The following is a 22,842-nucleotide window of genomic DNA, read 5'->3' as shown; positions in this document are numbered from 1 at the left end:
AGACCTCCAAAGCAGTGGCAAACCCCCTTTGTTAGTCTCTTGCCTTGAAAACCCTACAGGGTTGTTGTAAGTTGGCTGTGCCTTGACAGCACTTAACACAAGGGCAGGGGCTCGGGCACAGTTCGAGAATAGGGCAATGCTCAGTTTCTGGTTTCGGGGTTTTGCCTTAAACCTTGCCCTTGACTGAATCCCAACCCTAACTTTTTATTTTTATTTAATTTTGGGAACATTTTTATGACTAAGTAAATTAAATAAAAATCATAAATTAGGGTTAGGGTAAAGGCAAGGGGAGGGGCTCAGGCTTGATTTAGTGTTACGTTGAGTTCTACGGCACAGTCCAAGAATACAACTGAATAAATTAAATAAAAATAATAAATTAGGGTTATGGTTAAGGCATTTCTTCCATCCTGCACACAACCTGACCCTTTCCCTTGTTTTGGAATAAGGATCCCCTCAGGATCATACAAAGAAAGTCTCAGGGTACACTGAATCATCACTCATCCCTCTCTCAGTAATCTCTGCTAGGAATTAGAGATTTCATCAAATTCCCAGAAGGCTCTGCAGGTACAGAACCACTTCTTTATGTTAAACATTTCAAAAGCTGCATAATAATCTTATAGGATTAAAAGGGCTCATCTTCTCTTACTCATCTCTATCAAGTACAGGTGAACGACAATGCAGAAGAGATTACTTGCCCATACTGTAATACCATAAACCATTCCCTGTCAATAAACACTGAACATTATAACAGGGAAAAACCTTTATTCACAAGTCAGACACTGGTATGTTGAAGTGGTAAGAAGCAGACTGTGGTGATATGGTAAAGGTAAAATCCAGCAACTTGTTAAAAAGAGAGAAATCACTGTTTCCATCTGTCACAATTTGATTGTCAGCTTGTCTTATTTTTTCCCTCCCAAGTTCAACTGTAAGTAAACAGCATGGTTTTATTGTCTGTACTGTATATTTGAAAATAGTATTGACAGTAAAAATGGGGTAATGTAATTGACTAGGAACTCTGAATACTTTAAATCTTTACCATCACTGTAAAATCATTCATATAGTTAGGAAAGTTTGTACATCCTGAAAAATAAAGTACTATTTAACTATCCTCAAACACATTTGGGTATATTGTAAATGAATTTTTGGATCTCTCAGGGCCAGTAATTCACATAAATCTCATTTGCTTAAAAAAAATTAACAAGTTGATTCTATGTATCAGAGGTTAAGGGGCAAATGTCATAATATAACTTTCCCCCTTGAACTATATACGCAAAATAAGCTGAAAAAGTTGAAGTGCAAATTATATAATCCCTATTTCGGCAGGTTTTTTTTTAATAAGAGACAATGCTATATATAATTTGTGTAACCACAGAAAACTCTGATTCACCATTGGTTTCAACTGAAATAATTTTTTAACTATAAAGACATTAAAATGTGCTTTAAGATTATAAGCAAACAAAGTATGCTGAAATATGAAAGGAAAATCCGTTATAGAAGTAATTCTTAGGAAATTAGTGACTTTTAAAAAGTTGTTTTCAGGTTGTTAAGAGATAGAAAATTTTGGGTTCCAGTGCAGACCATGAGCTTCCCTGTACCAAGAATACCGATCACATCACCTCTACCACATCCTTTTCCTCCCTTTCAAGCCCTCAACAACTGTGCAGCCTGCTCCACTTACAGGCTTTGTCCAGATCTAGTGAAAAGAAAGCAATGTTAGCTGTATGGCTGTAGTAGAATTTTTAGTTAATGAAGACTAGACAAATATTTAAAATCTTTTTTTCTGACATATGGTCTTTATTGTATTATTTCTATTTTATCTATTACTTAATCAGTTTATGTTCTATTGAATATTACAAGATTCACAGGATGGGTAGAAAATTTTCATAGTCACTTGAAACAGCCAGAATTTCTGGCGCACTTATAATTTTACCTGTGGCCTTTTCCGTAAGCACTGTTTGCCACAGATTTTCCCAGTGGTTACACATTGTGTCTTGGAAACATTTTGTGAACTCATTCCACACACCTCCATTCCGCCAATCACTTTTCCCCTTTTCTCTTCGACTGCATTTATTCTACATACTACTACTGAAAATGTATTATTCCTGGTGTGGTTGGATGTCATCTGTGATGCAGAAGAACCACCCTTCCCCTTTTTTTTTGCACACGTGCTCCAATTTAAAAATGTCTCAACATCCATTTCTACCATTGAAAACTACCCACACAAAATGGAACCTCAAACAATTACTAGATTAGGCACTATTATCTGAAGGAACAGCCTCAAAAACATACACATTTTCTCCTCCACCCTCAAAAACATACACATTTTGCAGCCAAACTGGAGCTGCAATAACACACAAGTGGGAATGCAGTAGTTCTTGTCAATTTCCTCCTGCAAGAGCAACTTCCCTTGTAGATTTCACTGGATCCCAACTGCAGTCTCTTTGAGCACAATTCTATGTGGACAGGGGAAATCAGTCATGGAGCCGGTGCAGGGCTGTGCCAATGCATTTGCCCCCTCCACTGGCACAAGGGTCACCCCCACTGTCGGAGGAAGCAAAGGCACCACCACCCCTCAGCTCCACACAACACCTGTAAGTTGGAGGTCTTATTTTTTCCCAGCAGAGCTATGCTGTGATTTGATTGGGCACCAGTGCAGGCGAGGCAGGCCAGGGTGTTCCCAAGGATGAGACGGACATTAGTCAGCTTCCACCTGGGCCTTACAGCCAGGTATGCTGCAGCCTGGACTTCGAGGGGCATACGTCCATTTAGCCCTGTAGAGAGTTTTGTGGCAGTGATGGCTTTTATGCCTTCCAACGCTGCCAGAAAGCACTCTGGAGATTGTGGGGCTATAGATTGGGCTGAAAGTGTCTCTTTGCCTTAACTACATCACTAATGCAATATGGCAGGTCAGATTTTTTTAAAAAATCCTTTCAAAAACTGAGGACAAGGGGGAGGAGCAAATGGCTGGAGGGGAAAAAAGGGCCAGATGTTTGTTGGGGTGAATAAATAAAGACTTTTCAATATGATCACATGCTCAAAGGAAGTTGGCTTGAAAACTGACCAAAATAACATTGCAGTAAAAGTGACTGAGAAAACAACAGAAAAATTAAGGGAAAATGTTTCTGGAACCAAATGGAGGGAAAAACATGCAGAATTAAAAGAAAAAACAAAGCATTTGGCAGCAAGATACATTGTAAACAACTCATGTGGAAAAGGCTTGTGGATGATGTTCAGATTTGTAATGACCTTTCCTTCATTCCTAACAAAAAATATTACCCTTTATTTTTATTACTGCTATTAATACTAAACATATAGCACCAGATACTAACAGCACTTTTCAGGCTAAGCATATGCTACAGGAGGTGGAAGCTGTCTCTCCAAGGTGGGATTGTCCATATGAAAGACCACTGCAACTAACTGTATATATTCTTCTGACACAGTGCTAGTTGCTCAAATATTTAAGATGACTTAGAGGGAACGAGGGAGGATCACCATCAATTTTTACAGACTCTTGAAATGCTACGTCTATCCTGTCTAAGAGTAAAATCTGTCAGTACGTTAACTGCTATTTATGATTGAGAAGGTTTCTGTGTTTCACAATTTTAACAGGGCTCAACCTCTCACTCAAGATCCATGCTTAATTGGTTCAATATTTATCAGTATAAAATAACATCTATATTGGTGATACTCAGTGGGTGAGTAGCTTCATGTGGTATCCACCCCATGTTTGAGGAAAGTGGACAAGACCATTGCTGGTTGAGGGTAAGCTGCAGCAGCTACTGTATGGCTGTCTCTACCTCCAGCAGCAGCCATTTCATGGCTGCACCCACTATGCTGTGACAGAATTTCAAAGGTGCCTGCAGGCTCAAAAAGATTAGGCACCCTGGACTTGAATCTGGGAGTCTCAGGTTCAAACCCCACTCTGCTTGCCTGTTGCACAGTCACAGCTTAGCCTACCTCACTGGATTTTTGTGAGAATAAAACGGAGGAGAGGAGAATGATATTAGCCACTTTGGGTCCCCATTGGGAAAGGCAACATATAAGTGAAGAAAATAAATAAACAAATGTCTCTGAACCACAAACAGCTCTACAGCTCCTGATCAGTCTTGACCACAGCCTTCATGCTCTCATCCCAGCTCTCTGGTGGTGGTCTGGAGTAGACAAACCTGGCTGCGGACAACAAAGGGTAAATTGATCACTATCTGAGAAAAGAGCAAGCTTGCCACAGTGGAGTAGTGATGATTTTATTCCCCTTTTGTCTCAGCCAGATTGGTCTTCTCTAGGCACCTTTGTAATCCCACTCTCTCCCTTGACCTATTTTACCTCATGCTGAGGAGAGAGCAAGAAGAGAGGCGAAACCCTTTTCATTATTCCAGAGGGGTTAGGTTATGCTGGCCATGCTGGCAGGGGCTGATGGGAATTGTAGTCCATGAACATCTGGAGAGCTGCAGGTTGCAGACCCCTGAGCTATGGTGAACCCTACATGCTTAGAAGTACTTTGGTAATTTAAAAAGTTATAGTCACAGTTACATACTTAATATTCATAGCTTTATGTTATTATATGTATGTGCTTGAGGGGTTGGTGCACTGGATACAGTTGCATTGTGGCTCTTTTTTGTTGATGGCAACTGTGAATGTGGACTTCTATGAGTTACCACTGATTGAGATAGTATATTTAATCCCATCAAATAACACTCATTTCAGAATCCTATATCCTGAGAATCTGCCCGCGTCAGGTACCTAATGCAATCAATCATCAGTTTGATTTCTCAAAATATATGGTTCTTACATTACCTTATGTACCTTAGAGAAAATTCCTTGGAGGTGGTTCATAAGTGTGTATGCAATCAGTTTAATTCACATCACTTGATGGTTTTTTAATTATCTAAATTGCTTCTATTGAAAAGTATAGTACTGGAATTGATATCAGGAGTTTTTTGCCTATGGGAATTAATCTGGGACGGCTCGTTCACACATGCAAATTGTCTCGATGTTTCAATCAGCAAATGATGAAAATGCACATATTGCGTGTATTGTTAAGACACTGCACATGTCATTTCAGAGAATCCTAAGTGTGTTTATTTTAAAGTAACCCTCACTGAGTTAGGTGGGACTTTTGCTCTGGTCAAAAACAAATCAGTGGACATTAAGCAGGATACCTTTCTGAGAAACACAGTGATAGGTTTATATTCCTTCTGCTGTAGCAACTAATATTAGTGACTGTAGGTGACCAGTTAATAGTCGACATGGACTGCTATCCAGCTACTGTACAGTTGTTCCCAAGATCCTATATAATCTTTTCTAAAGGCAAAGTCCACTTTCAGTGAATGGAGGTGAGTCTCAGAAAGGGAAAGAGGAAAGTAGTATCTAAACATTAATTAGAATGTATTGTCGAAGGCTTTCACGGCCGGATTCAACTGGTTGTGGTGGGTTTTCTGGGCTGTGTGGCCATGGTTTGGTGGATCTTGTTCCTAACGTTTTGCCTGCATCTGTGGCTGGCTTCTTCAGAGGTGTATCACAGAGGGAAGTCTGTTACACACACAGTGTTACACACTGTGTAAGACTTCCCTCTGTGATACACCTCTGAAGATGCCAGCCACAGATGCAGGCAAAACATTAGGAACAAGATCCACCAGACCATGGCCACACAGCCCGGAAAACCCACCACAACCAATTAATAAGAATGTTTCAATGAGGACAAGGATTGAAATAAAATAATTTTCCTTTCTTTATCTTGTAGGTTTTGAAAAGTGAAATTCTGTGTCAAAATGAAATAATCTGTGGCCACTGAGTGCAGAATAGAAGATGGCATTTGGATAGATTAGATTCCCAGGTGCTTGCCCATCTTGTTGAGGGCATCACTGACAATGTCCAATTCATGTCGTAGTTCATTCACCACTGTAGCAATGCTCCTTGTGTCTTTCAGGATCTGCACACTTTGAGTATATGGGTTATAGCTCACTCCAAAGGGACGCTTGATTGTCTTTGCAAACTCTCTGTTCAGATGGGGAAAAATTATGAAAATTAGTGGAAGTCTTCCTATCATTTCAACCAATAACTATTCTAGGTATGAGGGTTTTTTGCTATTTCTCACAATAGTTTTACCATCATAGACAGAAATTATGCATATTACCTAGGGCTGCTTCCATATTGACTATTTAATCTGGAACTTCTGTCGTTTGTTTCTTCAGTTTTAACAGTTTTAACTGGGGCAATCACAAAATTTTAGGAGGTTCCACAGAATTTACTTGATGTAGTAAAAAGAAGAAAATTATAGTGCCCACTTCTCCCATAAGGACAAGCTACTGTTGATGTTTCTCAGGGGTGTTATCCTTTTACATTTTGTTCCTTCCTTACAGGTTGAATAAGTTATTTCTGGTTCTGTTACAGATGATTACAGTATTTCTAAATCAACTGTTATTTATTTTTGTTGGAACAGCAAGTTATGTAGTGCTTTCAACTTTAGAGTCAAAATTGGTGCACATTTTTATGAGCACGAGTGCAGTTTTGTAATCATGCAATTACAATAATAAAAAAATTAAATAGTAAACAGTAAGTTTTGGCAACAAAGTAAAAACTAATTTGAACAGGAAACAATAATTAACAATTAACTATTTGTTGCCATTTCTGGAAGAGAACAGAGATAATCAGATTGTAAAACAAAGGAACAAATGTAAAATTTGAGTGACAAGCAGAACCTTTGTTGAACAGGATTTTCTTCTGCATAAATATACAGAAGGATGTATTGTCAAAGGCTTTCACGGCCGGAATCACTTGGGTGCTGTGTGGTTTCCGGGCTGTATGGCCGTGTTCTGGCAGCATTCTCTCCTGACGTTTCGCCTGCATCTGTGGCTGGCATCTTCAGAGGATCTGATGTTGGGAAAGCAAGTGGAGTATATATCTGTTGGAGTGTCCAGGGTGGGTGGAGAAACCTTGTCTGTGAGTAACAAAGAAGGCAACCAGGTCAATAGTTGAGGGCATCTGAATAGAAGTATGAGTAACAATGAAGACTATAGCATGGGCGTAACACTGGAGATAGCAAGGTCACTGGTGGGAGCATCTGAATAGAAGTATCCTGGCCTTTGTTTCTTTTGTCTATGGTCATCCTGTGTTTGTGTGGAGCTGGTTAGACACTGTCTTGACTCTAGTATTTTCAAGTCAACACTGCGCAGCCGTAAGAGTTCTGTTCATTTTCATAGTTTCTTCCTTCCTGTTAAAATTGTCCATGTGCTTATGGATTTCAATTGCTTCTCTGTGTAGTCTGACGTAGTGGCTTTCAGAGTGGTCCAGAATACCTGTTTTTTCAACAATAATATTCTATAGTCCAGGTTGGTTTATCATGTGTTCTGCTATTGCTGATTTTTCTGGCTGAAATAGTCTGCAGTGCCTTTCGTGTTCTTTGATACGTGTCTGTGCGCCGCGTTTGGTGGTTCCTATGTAGACTATGTAGATATATACTCCACTTGCTTTCCCAACATCAGATCCTCTGAAGATGCCAGCCACAGATGCAGGCGAAACGTCAGGAGAGAATGCTGCTAGAACACGGCCATACAGCCCGGAAACCACACAGCACCCAAATACAGAAGGATCTTTCTTATGGGATACATACTGCCAGATTTTAATGAGTGTCTAGTGTCATGTGGAATCTTAGTTTCATTTATGCTTCTAACTACTTATGTCTTGTGGATTAAATCCAAAAAGTCATGATTGAAACAGAAAAAAAACAGAGATCTTTTGGCCACTCCTTAGCAGCCGACGAACAAAGGACTAAGCTAATCCTGGGCAGGCATATCACAGCTGTGCACTTTTAGATTAGTCACATAGACACAGATTTACATCTCTGGACTTTGAGGCCTTGCCTTTTGGCTGAACAGGGAAGCCCTTCCTCTTGGAAGAAGAAGCCCAACAGCATCTCTTCCCCAAACCGTTTTCTGCTACTTTATTAGGAGTACTTCAGACAAGCCCAAGAGGATAGATAACCTCTGTGTCTGCAAGGACCAGCCATTCAGAAGCATTCAGAGGACGTTTGGTTTGAAAAATCCTAACATTCTGTGGAACCTCCTAAAATTTTGTGATTGCCCCGGTTCCTTACGGCAACAATTTTGTAGTGAGGACTTCTACTCTCTCATAATTCTAGAACAGTGATTCTGAACCTGTGGGTCGCGACCCCTTTGGGGGTCAAACGACCCTTTCGCAGGGGTCGCCTAAGACTACCTGCATCAGTGTTCTCCATCTGTAAAATGGATAAATGTTAGGATTGGGGGTCACCACAACATGAGAAACTGCATTAAAGGGTCGTGGCATTAGGAAGGTTGAGAACCACTGTTCTAGAAGAACCCACATGCTTAACAAGTTTGGGAACCTTAATGAAACTTGACAAATTACCTCATCTTTTCTTTTGCATCTTCAAAGCTTTCAGAAGAAAAGTAAACATCCTGGAATGTTGTGATCATGCATTCTTGTTTGCAGGTGACACTGGGATCAAAGGGCTTGACTTTGGCATTTCCAGAGAGTGCATGCTGCTCAACAGATAAAGCAAAACTTTTCAATGGGGACATTTAAGACATATTATAGACATCAACATTAAAGCAACTTCAGAGATGATTTGGCTGAAAATCATGACACGTTGTAACTCAAAGTTGAATTTTAGCTGTTATTTCTGTAATTACATTAATTAATGCTTCAGAAACCATGCAAAACTTCCTTTTGCTGTTTGTATGTAAACTAGGTGATACTTTATTACATAACATGGCACAAAGTCACATGAAACTGTAATCAAAGCAATTTCAGCATAAACGTCTTTAGAATTAGAGTGATGGCAAACTGGTAAATTAAGCCTGTTCATGTGATGTGATACAAAACCCCTGGTTAGGACCATGCTGTATCTAGAGAATAACAGAAGAAATGTCTACATTTATTCAGCATCAAAGCTTACTGAAAAGTACGTAATTAAAATGTGGGCAATGCACAGGAGATGACAAACCCTGATTCATAATACAGATATGGTCCCAGATTAGGTTTCTGGAAAAACTTATCCAAGGTCCTCAATGAGAGCACTGGTAATTACAGGAAAATGTTTCTAAAAGGCAGCTTAGTCATTACCACTGCTATTTATTGCACTTCTATCATGCCTTTCTTTCAAAGAGCTTAGAGTAACATATGCATCTCTCCACTCTCCATATTTTCCTCACAATCAAAATTAGTAGACTAGGCTAAAAAAGTGATTGGCTCAATGGCTCATTCCGCACATGCAGAATAATGCACTTTCAAACTGCTTTCAGTGCTCTTTGAAGCTGTGCGGAATGGCAAAATCCACTTTCAAACAGTTGTGAAAGTGGTTTGAAACGCATTATTTTGCGTGTGCGGAAGGGGCCATTCAGTGAGCTTTAGGGCTAAATGGAGTTTTGAACCCACTTCTAGTCCAAATTTCCTACTGCAAGGCTCTACTGGCTATCAAGATTTGTTGTTCTCCGCCTGATTTTTCCCTTTCTGTGTATGGTTGCTGACCTATAGGTGGGACTGGAGATCCCCTGGAATTAACTGATATTCAAACTACAGAGATCAGACCCCCTGGATAAAATTACTACTCTGAGGATAAATTCTCTGGCATTAAACCGGCTGAGATCCTACCCCTCCAAACCCAGCCCTCCCCCAGGGTTGCCAAGCTACAGGAGGAAACCCCAGAAAGGAACTGGGGAGCAGGCCTTGATACACTGCAGGCATGTTGGTGCACTGACATCACTTCCATTAAAAATAAGTTTTTTTTCTAAATGCTAGAGCATTCACCATATCAGGTGGATAATGTAAGTATACTGGTGCAATGCTGGTACAATGCTGGTGGGCACTCTTTTCCTTCCATTTCCTCCTGGCAGCACTTGAGGCACCAGTAGGCAACATGTTCAGATGCCTGGAGTTCTCCCACTATAGATGCCTGGAATCTCTGCTTGCAGTTATGCAGATGACAGTTACCCAGCAAGTATGATAAGATACCAATGTAAACTGAGCATGAGTCCGAAAAATGTCCCCAAGTCCTCGTCAAGTTGGTAAAGCTTTTTAGCAGGCACCTTAGTAGAGAGGATGTAGAAAGTCTTATCTGGTTGCAAAACATTTTTAAACTATTTAAACTAGACCCAATTATGATATTTGGAAGATATTTTTAGGCCTTACCTTTAATTCACTAATAGAAGAGAGTAAACCAGCCCCATAGGCTCTTAGGCGACCTTCTTGTTTACACAAGCCAAACTCCACTGTGAAAAAGTAGCACTAATAAGAGAATTAAGAGGAAAGAAAAAGAGCATTTAACACATAGCCCAGATCAGCCTAATCTTCTCAGATCTCACAAGCTAAGCAGGGCCAGTACTTGAGTGGAGGGCCACCAAGGAAGATTAGGGCTCCTATGCAGAAGAAGACAATGTCAAACTAACTTCATTCATCTCTTGCTTTGAAAAATCTATAATGTGGGACTTCATGGGGTTACCATAAATTGGCTGCAAGTTAATGGCAGGCTTTACCTTTTTAAATGCTTGAGCTCTGAGTAGTTTCATGCTCCCTCTCCTGGATAAAGTGTAGCATAAACATTTGGGAGACACATGTAGCAGAAATCATGTTCAGCACACTCATGTGGGCCAACCTCCTGCCAACAGGTATCGGTCAATTTTTCATGTAACTTAACTTCCTCTATTTATACATAGTCCACACTCTGTATTTTAAAAAGCCCTAGGTTAAGGGTATGCAATCTTTCCAGGGTGGAGGAAATAACATTCATACCTCTGTATACAAAGAGGTTGGTGAAGTAGAAGAAGACAAGAATTTTACTTTTCAAACACAAGTCTTATGTTTGGGGATTTTTTAAATTGGGAGTAAAAAAAAGGAACAAATAATAACAAATAAAATATAATAAGCATAATTTAAATAATACACCAACAGAAGTGACAATATGAAAGTGTGTGTGCTTTTTAAAAATTCAGTGCATGGGTTTAGCATCTTCATCTTCTCCTTCTTTTGTATATTTTCAGCCCATGAACAGTTTATTTTTTTAATATCAGAAGTTGCTAACAGGGATGTATAATATTGAGAACATTGAAACTGAGGAATATGCAGCTGCATGTTGCATCTTCTACTTACAGTTGCTAATTTTTGAACAGCTTCATCAGATGCTCCAAGTGATGCCAAGCCAATTTCCTGAGAGAACTGTGCAAAGCTGGGTTCAGCCAGAAGAGGGACATGCCCCAGAAGTTCATGACAAGTATCACTGGGAACACAAAACGAAGGGAGAAACTGATAATGGAACAAGATACTTATTCTCCTAATCTGGTGTGTCAAAGCAGTATTGTCCTATATGCTAGATAACTGGTGCAGTATTCAATAATTGTGAAAGATGAGGACTATAAAAACATAAAGCATCTTGGGGCATAAGGCTAACATTTATTCTGGCATAACATACACTCCGCCTCAACACAAAGTAATTTACAGTACAGTCCTAAGCAGAATTACACAATTCAAACTCCACTGACTTAAATGCATAGTTCTGTACTATTAGAAATTCTTTAGCTATATACAACATGAATGTAGATTTTTAAAAAGCCAAACAGTTGCTTGCAGGACAATTCACACTGTTTCCCAGCCTAGCAATCATCCTCTTATAATGGAAATGGCGTCAGACATGACTTGATTTGGGCTCCATAGGCAGGCCTGCATACACAGACATAAGTTTAATTTCTCCATCCCCTTTCAGAAAAGGAAAGAGACTACATGATGCAAACTTTTACATGGAACATGCTTGTGACACTATATGCCTGGAGTACAAGTAGGAGTAATGCATGCTTCTTTTCATACCACAAGAAAAAGAAATGGTCAGGTTGAGTAACCACATGAATTGGTTCAGGCAGAGTGTAGTAACGAAAATAAAAGTTTTCAAAGGGGACATCCTGACTGGGGAAATCCAGCATACAAAGAAGTTAATTGGACTGCAGGAGGCTCGCACTTCTTTATCTAATGCAGTGTGCTCCATGACAATAACATTTTAAAAAATGTGGGTTTAAATTTTCATAACTGACTATTTTGGTTTTTACATTCAGATTAAGAAATCTAAGATCACTTTCATTTCTTCCGTTCTGCTGAATCTCTGAATAGTCTTCCAAGAACTAAGTCATTAGATTTTTTTTGTTGCAAATCCTCAGTTACAAGATTATCCTAGACCCCAGCCCCAACCTCACAAACTACAAGCTTACGAGAGCTACTGTATCTTTGAAATCCAGATGCCTAAATCTAGATTTTGTACTTAAAATCTTACATTAGTATTGTTAACAACTGGCAAGCAGTTATCCACAAACATAAAGAACTGTGCATAGAAATATCTGCTTACGGTTCTGGTGTGTAGAGAGGTTCCGAACTGTGTCTAACATACTGCGTGCAGTGAAATACTCGGAATGCTAAGCCTGCCAAGAAATCTCTGGGTGACAGATATCCAGCAACAGGACGGATGGTAAAGCCAGTGCGTTCTAGAGAAAAAATACCATTAGTGGTATTATAGCATTCAAAAATAGATAATAAACAGTGTGACACTAAAACAGCACTCCTGAGCTCGCTTGCTTGAGAATAAGCCCCACTGAATTCGAATGGGACATTTTAAGTAGGTATGCACATGGACAGATTGCATAAGAATTTAGATAATCCACATATTAGGAGGTTTGATCGCCCTACAGAGGGTTCTGTAGACCCCCGGATGGGAAACGTGCATAAGGACATTGCAGGGCAGGGCGGCGGACTGCAAGCCCAATGCCAGATTGCTCAGAAGAAGGCTAAGCCTGGAAACATGGCAAGAAAGATACACAAAGTCATTGAAAATCCTGAAGAAATTAGGCTTTATTCAATGGTGCCCTGTTAAGTGTGGTGCAGCAATTAGAGCATCTGGAAGACCTAGGCTTGAACATTAACTGAATGATTTGGGGCCAGTCACATATTTTTTTTTGGCCTAACCTATCTCACAGGGTCATTGTGAGGACAAAAAGGAGATGAGAATGATGTAAGCTGCTTTGGTCCCCCAATATGTAAAAGGTAGAGTAAAAATGGAGAAGATACATAGTAAATACAGCTGAAGATGGGGGCTGGTTTAAATGTAGATCAGTGAATGACTGAGAAGGAGCAAATAAGTAGGCAAATATAAAATTATACAGGAGTTGCCTGGAAGAGAGAAAAGGAAATAAAAGTGTATTGTCGAAGGCTTTCACGGCCGGAATCACTTGGGTGCTGTGTGGTTTCCGGGCTGTATGGCCGTGTTCTGGCAGCATTCTCTCCTGACGTTTCGCCTGCATCTGTGGCTGGCATCTTCAGAGGATCTGATGTTGGGAAAGCAAGTGGAGTATATATCTGTTGGAGTGTCCAGGGTGGGTGGAGAAACCTTGTCTGTGAGTAACAAAGAAGGCAACCAGGTCAATAGTTGAGGGCATCTGAATAGAAGTATGAGTAACAATGAAGACTGTAGCATGGGCGTAACACTGGAGATAGCAAGGTCACTGGTGGGAGGACATCTGAATAGAAAGTATCTACTGGTTTTGTTTCTTTCAGTCTATGGGTCATCCTGTGTTTGTGTGGAGCTGGTTAGACACTGTTCTTTTGACTCTAGTATTTACACCAAACACTGGCAGCCAAGTTCTGTTCATTTTCATAGTTTCTTCCTTCCTGTTAAAATTGTCCATGTGCTTATGGATTTCAATTGCTTCTCTGTGTAGTCTGACGTAGTGGCTTTCAGAGTGGTCCAGAATTTCTGTTTTTTCAAATAATATTCTTTGAAAAATATTCAGAGTGGTCCAGAATTTCTGTTTTTTCAAATAATAATATTCATCACTCCAGAATATTATAATAATTATAATATTATTATTTGAAAAAACAGAAATTCTGGACCACTCTGAATATTTTTCAAAGAATATTATTTGAAAAAACAGAAATTCTGGACCACTCTGAAAGCCACTACGTCAGACTACACAGAGAAGCAATTGAAATCCATAAGCACATGGACAATTTTAACAGGAAGGAAGAAACTATGAAAATGAACAGAACTTGGCTGCCAGTGTTGAAAAATACTAGGGTCAAGACTGTGTCAAACCAGCTCCACACAAACACAGGATGACCACAGACAAAAGAAACAAAGGCCAGGATACTTCTATTCAGATGCTCCCACCAGTGACCTTCTGCCTTATCTACAGGGTTGCTCCCAGGCTATAGTCTTCATTGTTACTCATACTTCTATTCAGATGCCCTCAACTATTGACCTGGTTGCCTTCTTTGTTACTCACAGACAAGGTTTCCCCACCCACCCTGGACACTCCAACAGATATATACTCCACTTGCTTTCCCAACATCAGATCCTCTGAAGATGCCAGCCACAGATGCAGGCGAAACGTCAGGAGAGAATGCTGCCAGAACACGGCCATACAGCCTGGAAACCACACAGCACCCAAGAAATAAAAGTGGTGAGTGATAAACAAGAAAAAGCAATTTCCCCACGCCGCAAGTCCTTGAGGGTTCCCTATCATGCAAGGCAACCATGCAAGTGGGCCTGGTCCAGGGGCTGGCACCAGACAACTGTGCCATACTTTTCCCAGGTAAAGGTTCCTGTTGCAGGGGGAGCTGAGGACAGATAAAGGTAGGTTGGGTGAGAAAGAAAGAAGGAAAGGGGGAGAGGCTATGGGGGCTTTTAGGGAAGGAAAAGAGGAATTAGTGGGGGAAGGGGAAATTAAATGCCCCCTGTGAGATCTTGGGGGTTCCCATCTGTCTGGGTAAGAATGGAGGTAATCTCCCTTGAGGAGTGTTCAGAAAGTACGGTTGGTACAGAATGCTGCAGCAAGAATGCTAATTGGAGTAGGCCCTTGGAACCCCATCACTCCAGTCTCCTTCCATCTCTACTGGTTCATGATTAGCTTCCAGGCTCAATTCAAGGTGCTGGTATTGCCTTTAAAACCCCTATGATGATTAGGACCATCACACTTTAAGGATCATCAACTCCCATATGAATCTATCCAACCAGTACAGTCATCTTCAGGGGCCCTTCTTTTAGTGACCCCCATCAGACAACAACAACAACCTTTATTAGGCATATAAAATAAGTTCTAAAACATTACAAAAAGTTTGTAATGTACAAAGCAAGAGTATAATCGAAACAAAGACAAATAATTTATTTAGCATTAGACGTTACTTACAGAGTTCCATCACTTGTAAGATGGAGACTAGACCGGTATCAACCTGAGAAAGGGAGTTCTTAATTATGGCACCAAAATTATGGAATTCTCTCCCCAAGGAAATTCACATGTTCCCCTCTTATTGTCTTCCACCTACAGATGAAGACTTATTTCTTTTGTCGGGCCTCACTGACCTTCCTTATTGTGTATGTGTTTTAACTGTGTTTAATTGTTGTTTGTAACTGTTTTACACTGCTTATCTTAAAGCTTGTTTTAATGTTTTTGATTGTTCGCCTCCCTAAGTTGGGAGGCAACATAAAAACATTTTAAATGAACGACCAAATAAAAGGTAAGTGTATCAGTATACAGAGTCAGTCTAGCTTAGAACTGGGGAGAGGCAGGTACCTGCATTGCACCTGTCAATTTTCTACCTACCCAGATTAAGATCAGTTTTGGACAGCCAATTTCCCTTTTAAAAAAGAATGTGAGGAAAGCATTAACATCTACTTTTCCAACAATATGGCAAAGCTATTTTCACTCCCTCTCTTTTTTAGGCCAACAGATTACATGGAGAAGCTGCAATTGTATCTGGCTAGTTTCATTAGAAAGCAGTCAGAGGGTTGTGATTTGGATCAAGGCATCAGCATGTGGGGAAGAAATGTAATCCCCAGTGTGAGACTGACATTCCAGATCTGCTCCATACAGCTGCATTTTATGGTCCAACTTATTGAAAAATTCCCAGTATAATATGACAAATCCCCAATGTAAATTTGACCAGTCACCTTAAATGTTTTTAAAGTGTTGGAAAATCCAATGATGGATCTCCTGAAAGACATTTTTATCCTTAAAGTTATTCACCTTCATTCAAGTCTACCACTGGGGTCCAATGCTTTCCCTTTGGAAATTCAGCAAAACATTTCATTTGTTAAAATGACTTCATTTTGTCAGGTCTGTGGGTTATTTATTTATTTAGAGCATTATAACTCCACCTTTCTCTGAAACCAAACTAGTTTATCATTCAGACAATACAGTAGATCTGGTTATCTCTCGTAATTCTGTGTCGCTGTGAAATTATGGTTGAAGAGCATTTATTACTGGCTTTGTTCTGTGCTTTTGATTGTTTTCAATTTCATGATTTTATTTTCCAGTGTTTTTTATGGAAAATATGAAGTGGACATTGATAAACTAACAATGAACTGAGAAATGTAAAAACATTTTATACATAACCTATAGAAACTGTTGAAGCTACCCTTTGACAATCAACTGCCAGCTGTAGACTTGTAAAGATTGAGACCGGATTTAATTTTATTTTAAAATATTGGTAAATTTAGATGATGAACTTCCTTCCATGACTCCTCAGCAGACACCCTAGCCTAGTACCATTTTGTAGATCTTTAATTATTCATTTATGAAGATTCACTGTTCTGATATCACTGCCTCTTCCGGGGCAGCTTACAAAACAAAGATATTCACATTACCTTTTAAAAAACATGATACATCCTCCAGTTGGGGTATGTTATCTTCTCGGTATCCACAGTATTTGGTTAGCAAAGGTAGGTTTTTAAGATATTCTCTGCAGGCATGGGTCGGGTAAAGCTTTTGGAGCTCTCGAAATACAGTGCCCCAAGTGCTGATCTCCTCTTCAGTGAACTGAACTTTTGGAATTGGGTCACCACTGTAATGAGATATAATAGCTTAAAAACATTCACAAAGATTCTCGGAAAGGAAAAGCTATTTACGTATTAGAGCAGGGGTGGGTTATAGGTGTATTCTAATCCATTAGTAGATTCCTGGTTGCCTCGTGATTGTCAGGAGCTACAGACACCTCAGCAGGTGGTGAGAATCCTCATTGCCCTTTGCTCTCTGGCTTAAATATAAAAATTAACTGTGACATTGCACTCTGGCATGCTTGGTGTTAATTATTAAAGCCACAGGAGAAGAGAAAAAGAAGTGATCCCTAACTGGAGGTGACGAGCTTGGGCTTCACCAACAACAATCACCAGATACACCTTGAAGAGAAGTTTTCTGGATTTTCTAGGAGGTACAGGGGGAGAAACAGCCTACTGGTCCTTTTTTTGCCATTTCCTGCCATATGCTCATGTCAGCCTATTGTCAAGGTATATCAAGTCAGCTTTAATTTAGAGACAACTAATTATTTGAAGCCCTGACTTGGATAGCTGGTCTAGCCTGATCTTGTCAGATCACAGAGATTAAGCAAATACACAGAGGCAGGCAATGACAAAGCACCTCTGAACATCTTTTGCCTTGAAAACCCTATGGGATCCTCATAAGTTGGCTACAACTTGACAGAAAAAAACACATATTTGCTAGTGGTTTTCCATCACAAAAATCCTGGTAAACCTAACAATCCTTGGTGCAGTTTGGAAAACACCCTCGTCAAAGTAAAGAAGGAGGCAAAATTAATTTTTCCTTCTCATGAGTCTTCTCTTTTTCTCTTCAACTATTCCTCTCTCCTTTATTCACATTTTCCTTTTAGGCAAAAGACAGGGGGAAACTTAAGTATATTGAACTGAAGGAAATGGATATAATTAATGCTATTGTATTGTCATGCAAAGTAGAAAAATGCACCCTATCTCAGCATTAGTTTAGCTTGTAGTTTGTATGAGCAGTAGGCAATGTGATAGAATCATATCAGTTAGCTGAACAGATTGTTCCATGAGTTGTATCCATATGCCACTAGTTGAGAGCTAAAGCCATTTTGCCTGTTCTGGCAAGGATGCTATGAGATTTTTAAAAAATTGCTTTACTTTTGCTGTACTAAAAGTTGAGATGATTTTGGAGGTGTTAAATTGAGCTTGCATGGAACTGGCTTGCCTGTATATCCTGTATTTCATATGTTCAACAACAAACTATAAAAACCCCATCACCCTATAGCTCCAACACTGTCCTACAAATTACCCAGACCCTGTAAAATCTACCTTGAATTTTGTGCCCCTTAGAGAAGGGGGAGATCATATCCACATCAATCACTTTCAGTGGATCTGCCCCAATTTTTATAGCAAAAGTTGCCTTATTTACCAGTCATTGACACATACTGTTTATAATTCATAGCCAGGTCTGCAAAATATTTCCGTCTCTTGCGATAAACATTGTCTTTGAAACCCTAATAATGGGATAAAAAATAAATCTCATGTCAGTTTGTGCAGTAACGTGTTTGTGCCACAAAGAAACAAATGTTAATTTCGTTCTATCAAAGCAGATGAGGAGCATTTTATGATATCGATGGGAAAAACTGTCAAATATAACATGAACCTTTTGACTTGTTTTGGAAATGCAAATTTTGAAATGAAATACATTTATTAAGAGTAGCAGTTTGGTAAATGTAGGCTCCAATCCAAGAACCTAAACTGCATAAATTCCACTGAAAATAACTGAAAATAAATTGTTGTAGTCCTTTGGAACAATCAATTTTCATGAACTTTGGAATGATTTATGCACCTCTTTTTTCTGCTCTTTGGTTGGGTTTCAGATAAAGCTATATAACCATGTTGGCAAACCTACGGCCCGTGTGCCGGAGGGGGCACGCTGAGGCCTCTCTCTGGGCATGCAAGCACCGAATCTCCCCCTCCTTCTTCCCCCCGACGTCCGGGCTGCCGGGGAACAAGCGCTGCCGGAGTCGTCGGGTGGCTGAGTCTCCACCGAGCCGGCTGAGGGGGAGGAGATCAGCTGGAGCGGTGAGGGGTTTTCCCCCGCCCCCAGGAGTCCCCTGGTGCAAAGTGGGCAGTTGCCTCAGGTCCACTCTGTTTAAGCCCCACCCACTCTTGATCCCAGCCACAAGCCACCAGACAGAGGCAGAGCAGGAGGACGGGGGAGCTCTGCCTCCTGTGAACTTGGGCTGCTGGGGCAGACTGGGAAGGGTGAGTGTCGCAGCTTCCTCAAACCCCAGCCAGCTGGAAGGCAGAGGGAGCTCATTTGGGCAGTGACATCAGGGGGAGTCACTGCCCAAATAAGGAGCTCCCTCAGCCTCCCTGCTGGGCTTCCTTAAACCCCATAATCCTGCCATGTTAGTGAGCATAGGGTTAAAGTGCTTTTTGCTTTTCTTATTTCTATAATTTGAAAGAAAAAACCATGTTGGCTAGAATGTGCTTTCCAGTCTGTCTTCAGCTTTCTGCCCCAAATTAACAACATTCATAAGAAACACATTCCATATTAAAAGGCACTCTTGGGATCAACTGCAAAAACAACGTATTGAGAGATACCCCAGGTCACCTAATCCAAAACTGCCAATCCATCCAAGTGACTAGTGCCAGCATGTAATTTTATTTGATTTTTTTAATTCTGAAAACTGATGGCTGAAGATGGTGTTAGCAGAAATTCTGCATATGATATTTTTAATGTTGGTCCCGCCACAAGCTCATTTGACCCAGTTTGCTAAGAAAATTCCCATATTGGAAGCATGTTCAGCAAAACTTGCCAGAAAAGACATCTCCCAACTCCAACTTCTTGAGATAGTTTTATCTGTGCCAAACTTGCCTTATACACAAGACATTTTCTCTTAAAGTGTATGTTCAATATGCCTTGTTCCTGTTCAAAACATTGGATCCTGACTAGCATTTCCACATTCTGCTCTCAGAATGTGATTTTCCTGCCTCCCTTCTCCTGCAACAGACCAAAATGCCACTTATAATCCTGGTCCCGGATTTCAGGGGGTATTTTGGGTTCACATGAGAGAGGGGAAACTCGCACTCCACAAGAAGAAGTCCTTTTACTGATGCGATCCATAGGCAACCCTGCTTCTTTGAGACACTACAACTGCACTGCTCATGAAATCACTCATTCCTAAATAGTGCTTCTCTTTTTCAAATAGCCTGCTTCAGAGCTGTATCATTCACTGGAGCCAATGGACTGGGTGTTCATCCATCTGTAGGACTTGATTAATGTTTAACAGGCTTCTCTGATTGTCTTTTGCAAGGGTTGGTAGCCTGGTAGTTTCAATCCTAAGGCATTGTGCTTGACTGACCTGGCCAGTGCCGATTTCTTTCATTTTTCACTGGTTACTATACTGTGGTTCTTTGTGGTGCAGCAGCTACTGTCATTCTGTTTGTGGTACTGTTACATTTTGGAGTACTATGGGGCATCCGTGTTCTGGAGTTTGGTTCAGCCCATGTCCTTCTTTTAAATTGGTGCTGTAATTATGTAAACCTTTTATTTAGGATCTACATTTGCAGACAGTCCTACAAGCCATCAGGATATCTACAAGGAATTTTCTAGCATTGTAGCAGCTGCAAAGGTGAATTTTAGTAAAAGATTTTTACAGTTCCGTAAGATGGAGGCAACACTGTCTTTTCTTACTTATCCAGATAAAGACAAATTTTAAGAACTTGATCTTTCCTGCTTACATTGGTTAAATTTAGAAAATCTGGAAATGGAGCTATTGAAATTTCAAGAAAGCTCTATCTGGAAAAATGAATTCTATTACTTGCGTGAAACACTTGAGAAGATAGAAGGGATAACAAAGGAGAGCACAGTTAGTTCTGAAAATGAAATCCTTAAAGTGTGGAATTCTCTGCCAAATAATTTTAAGTCAATGAAAGAAGTTGGAATAGCTTTCCTTTCTTTGTTTGGGTCATCTTATGCTTGTTTTCAGCTTTGAATTATATCAAATCTGACACAAGAAACAGACTAACAGATGACCTGAGCTCTGTATGTGTTGCTTTCAAACTTACAAAGTATGAGCCAAGCACAGACAAATTATCAGCATGCATACAACAGCAAAAATCACGTTAATTGTTCAAAAGCATGCCCAATGCAAACATTTACCTTCAATAAAAAGTTGTTTATAAAATAAAAGTTGTTTATATCATTGAAAGCTCTGTTATTGTGTTTTTCTTTTAAGACAAAAAGATGTTAATGTATGAGTTGTTTTTTCTAAACTAAAACCTCAGTATTCAGGTTAAATTGCCGTATTGGCACTATGCGATAAATAAGTGGGTTTTGAGTTGCAGTTTGGGCACTCGGTCTCGAAAAGGTTCGCCATCACTGCTATATAATCTAAGGAAGGAGAAGTAGTGTCAGTTCTTCACACCCACAAACCACACTACCACTTTCAACAGTTTTCCCATTTTTGAGAGAGATTTGCTTCAAGGGAGCATGAGAACTTCTACATACCCATTTGAGAAAAGCAAGGCCAAAGGTAGACCAGTTACTGACCATAATGGTACTTCCAATCTTTTGTTGATATATTTTGAAAAAGATTGCATTTTCTGCATATTTGCCCCAACACAGGTTATGTGATTCTAGTATTAGTATGTTTACTTGGTAACTAACTTCTATAACAGACTGCAAGTCTAAAGTATTAGACTTTCACAGTTAGATTTCCATAGATTATTTTTGGAAGCAACTAGAACTCTACAAGAAAACCATGTACAAAGATACTCACTGGATGATCAGCGTCCAGTTCAGATCCATACATCAAAACACGATTTGCACATTTATCCAACTCTGAAATTTTCTTGGGGAACCAGGGGATATTTTCCATGTCTAGGAAATAGAGCCACAAAGTCATTAGTGAAATTAAGCCAGTAAGCACAAGGAAACATTTTTTTCAGGGCCAGCTATGATGGCTAAAAATGAGATCCAATTGTTCAGAAGCCAGAGGACATGAGATACGTCCTATCTGACACATGCACAACAGTCAGCATTTCCTCCTGTGGTATGTATGTTGTAAAGAATTATTGAGATATTAAAAATAAGTTGAGGAACATTAACTGAGCTCTGCAGTTAAAGTAATGTTATTACAGGTCACATGGAGTGAGTATGTGTGACAATTAATCAATGATTTTTTTTGTTTGGAGACAGTAAACATTGTTTTCAATATGATCCCAATCATGTTTTATAACCTCTGTATAAGTGGAAGATGGAGGAGGATTACTTTACCTGTGTTTACTTTGATAACAGGAACATATTCAAATCCACCCCCTTCTTCTCAATATACATGGTCAATTTTCAGATGAGACAAAAGTTAATTAAACACATAATGTAGAAAACAGTACAGTTTATAATTTAATCAGTAGTTGCTGCCCACCCACCCTGGAGGTAAAAGAGGGAGGGGGAGGGGGAGGGGGAGGGGAAGGAAAGGGGGCCAGTTATCTGGCCAAGGCCCACCCACCCTGCAGGGAAGGGGAAGAGCGAAGGGAAGGGGAGGAATGGGACAAATATAGCTGGGAGAGATGTAAGGGATCATTGCCTAAAATCACTCTTGCATTAAAAAAGCTCAGGGTCACTTTCTGCTTGAATAAGAAAACTTCATGTTGGATTATCACCCTGTTCAGTTGCACATCCAGGACTATAAAACATTAGTACTACTAATGCTTTTTTGAAAATAAAGAAAAGATAGGCAGCAGAAAAGCAAACGGTACATAAACAATACATTTTATCTAAAATCAACCATCCCTTCCTCCTTGTAGATTCCCTTTAAACAACTTTATTTACTGCTGCAAAAATTATTGCAACTACAGAGTTACAATTTTCTAACCCCATATCCAGAAACCAATAATTGTACTGCATGGTGTCAGTTTGTCTGCATATAGGTGAAAGAACTGGGAATATTTGAGTGAGTTGGTTAAGACCTGGGCTGAGCATCTACCCTGCCATTCTTTGTTGGTATTTCAAGCCTAGTTAAGAGCCAAAGGGCTCCTGACACTTA

At 39.9% G+C, this 22,842-nt stretch overlaps 1 protein-coding gene across 1 annotated transcript in view; it reads right to left on the bottom strand.

Moving 5' to 3' along the window:
• Positions 1–5,610: 5,610 nt before the first annotated feature.
• Positions 5,611–22,842, bottom strand: part of TPH1 (tryptophan hydroxylase 1) — a 28,622-nt gene continuing 11,390 nt past the window's right edge. Inside the window, exons 4-11 of the mRNA XM_048487129.1 lie at positions 21,577–21,677; positions 18,233–18,300; positions 16,655–16,851; positions 12,365–12,500; positions 11,125–11,251; positions 10,168–10,263; positions 8,386–8,519; positions 5,611–5,996 (exon numbers count right to left, since the gene is read on the bottom strand). Of these exons, the coding sequence (XP_048343086.1) occupies positions 5,822–5,996; positions 8,386–8,519; positions 10,168–10,263; positions 11,125–11,251; positions 12,365–12,500; positions 16,655–16,851; positions 18,233–18,300; positions 21,577–21,677 (1,034 nt within the window). The 3' untranslated portion in view covers positions 5,611–5,821. The remainder of the gene's footprint in view (positions 5,997–8,385; positions 8,520–10,167; positions 10,264–11,124; positions 11,252–12,364; positions 12,501–16,654; positions 16,852–18,232; positions 18,301–21,576; positions 21,678–22,842) is intronic.

Source organism: Sphaerodactylus townsendi, linkage group LG02 (assembly GCF_021028975.2).
Source record: "Sphaerodactylus townsendi isolate TG3544 linkage group LG02, MPM_Stown_v2.3, whole genome shotgun sequence".
NCBI lineage: Eukaryota > Metazoa > Chordata > Lepidosauria > Squamata > Sphaerodactylidae > Sphaerodactylus > Sphaerodactylus townsendi.
This window is presented reverse-complemented; position numbering and strand designations above follow the sequence as displayed.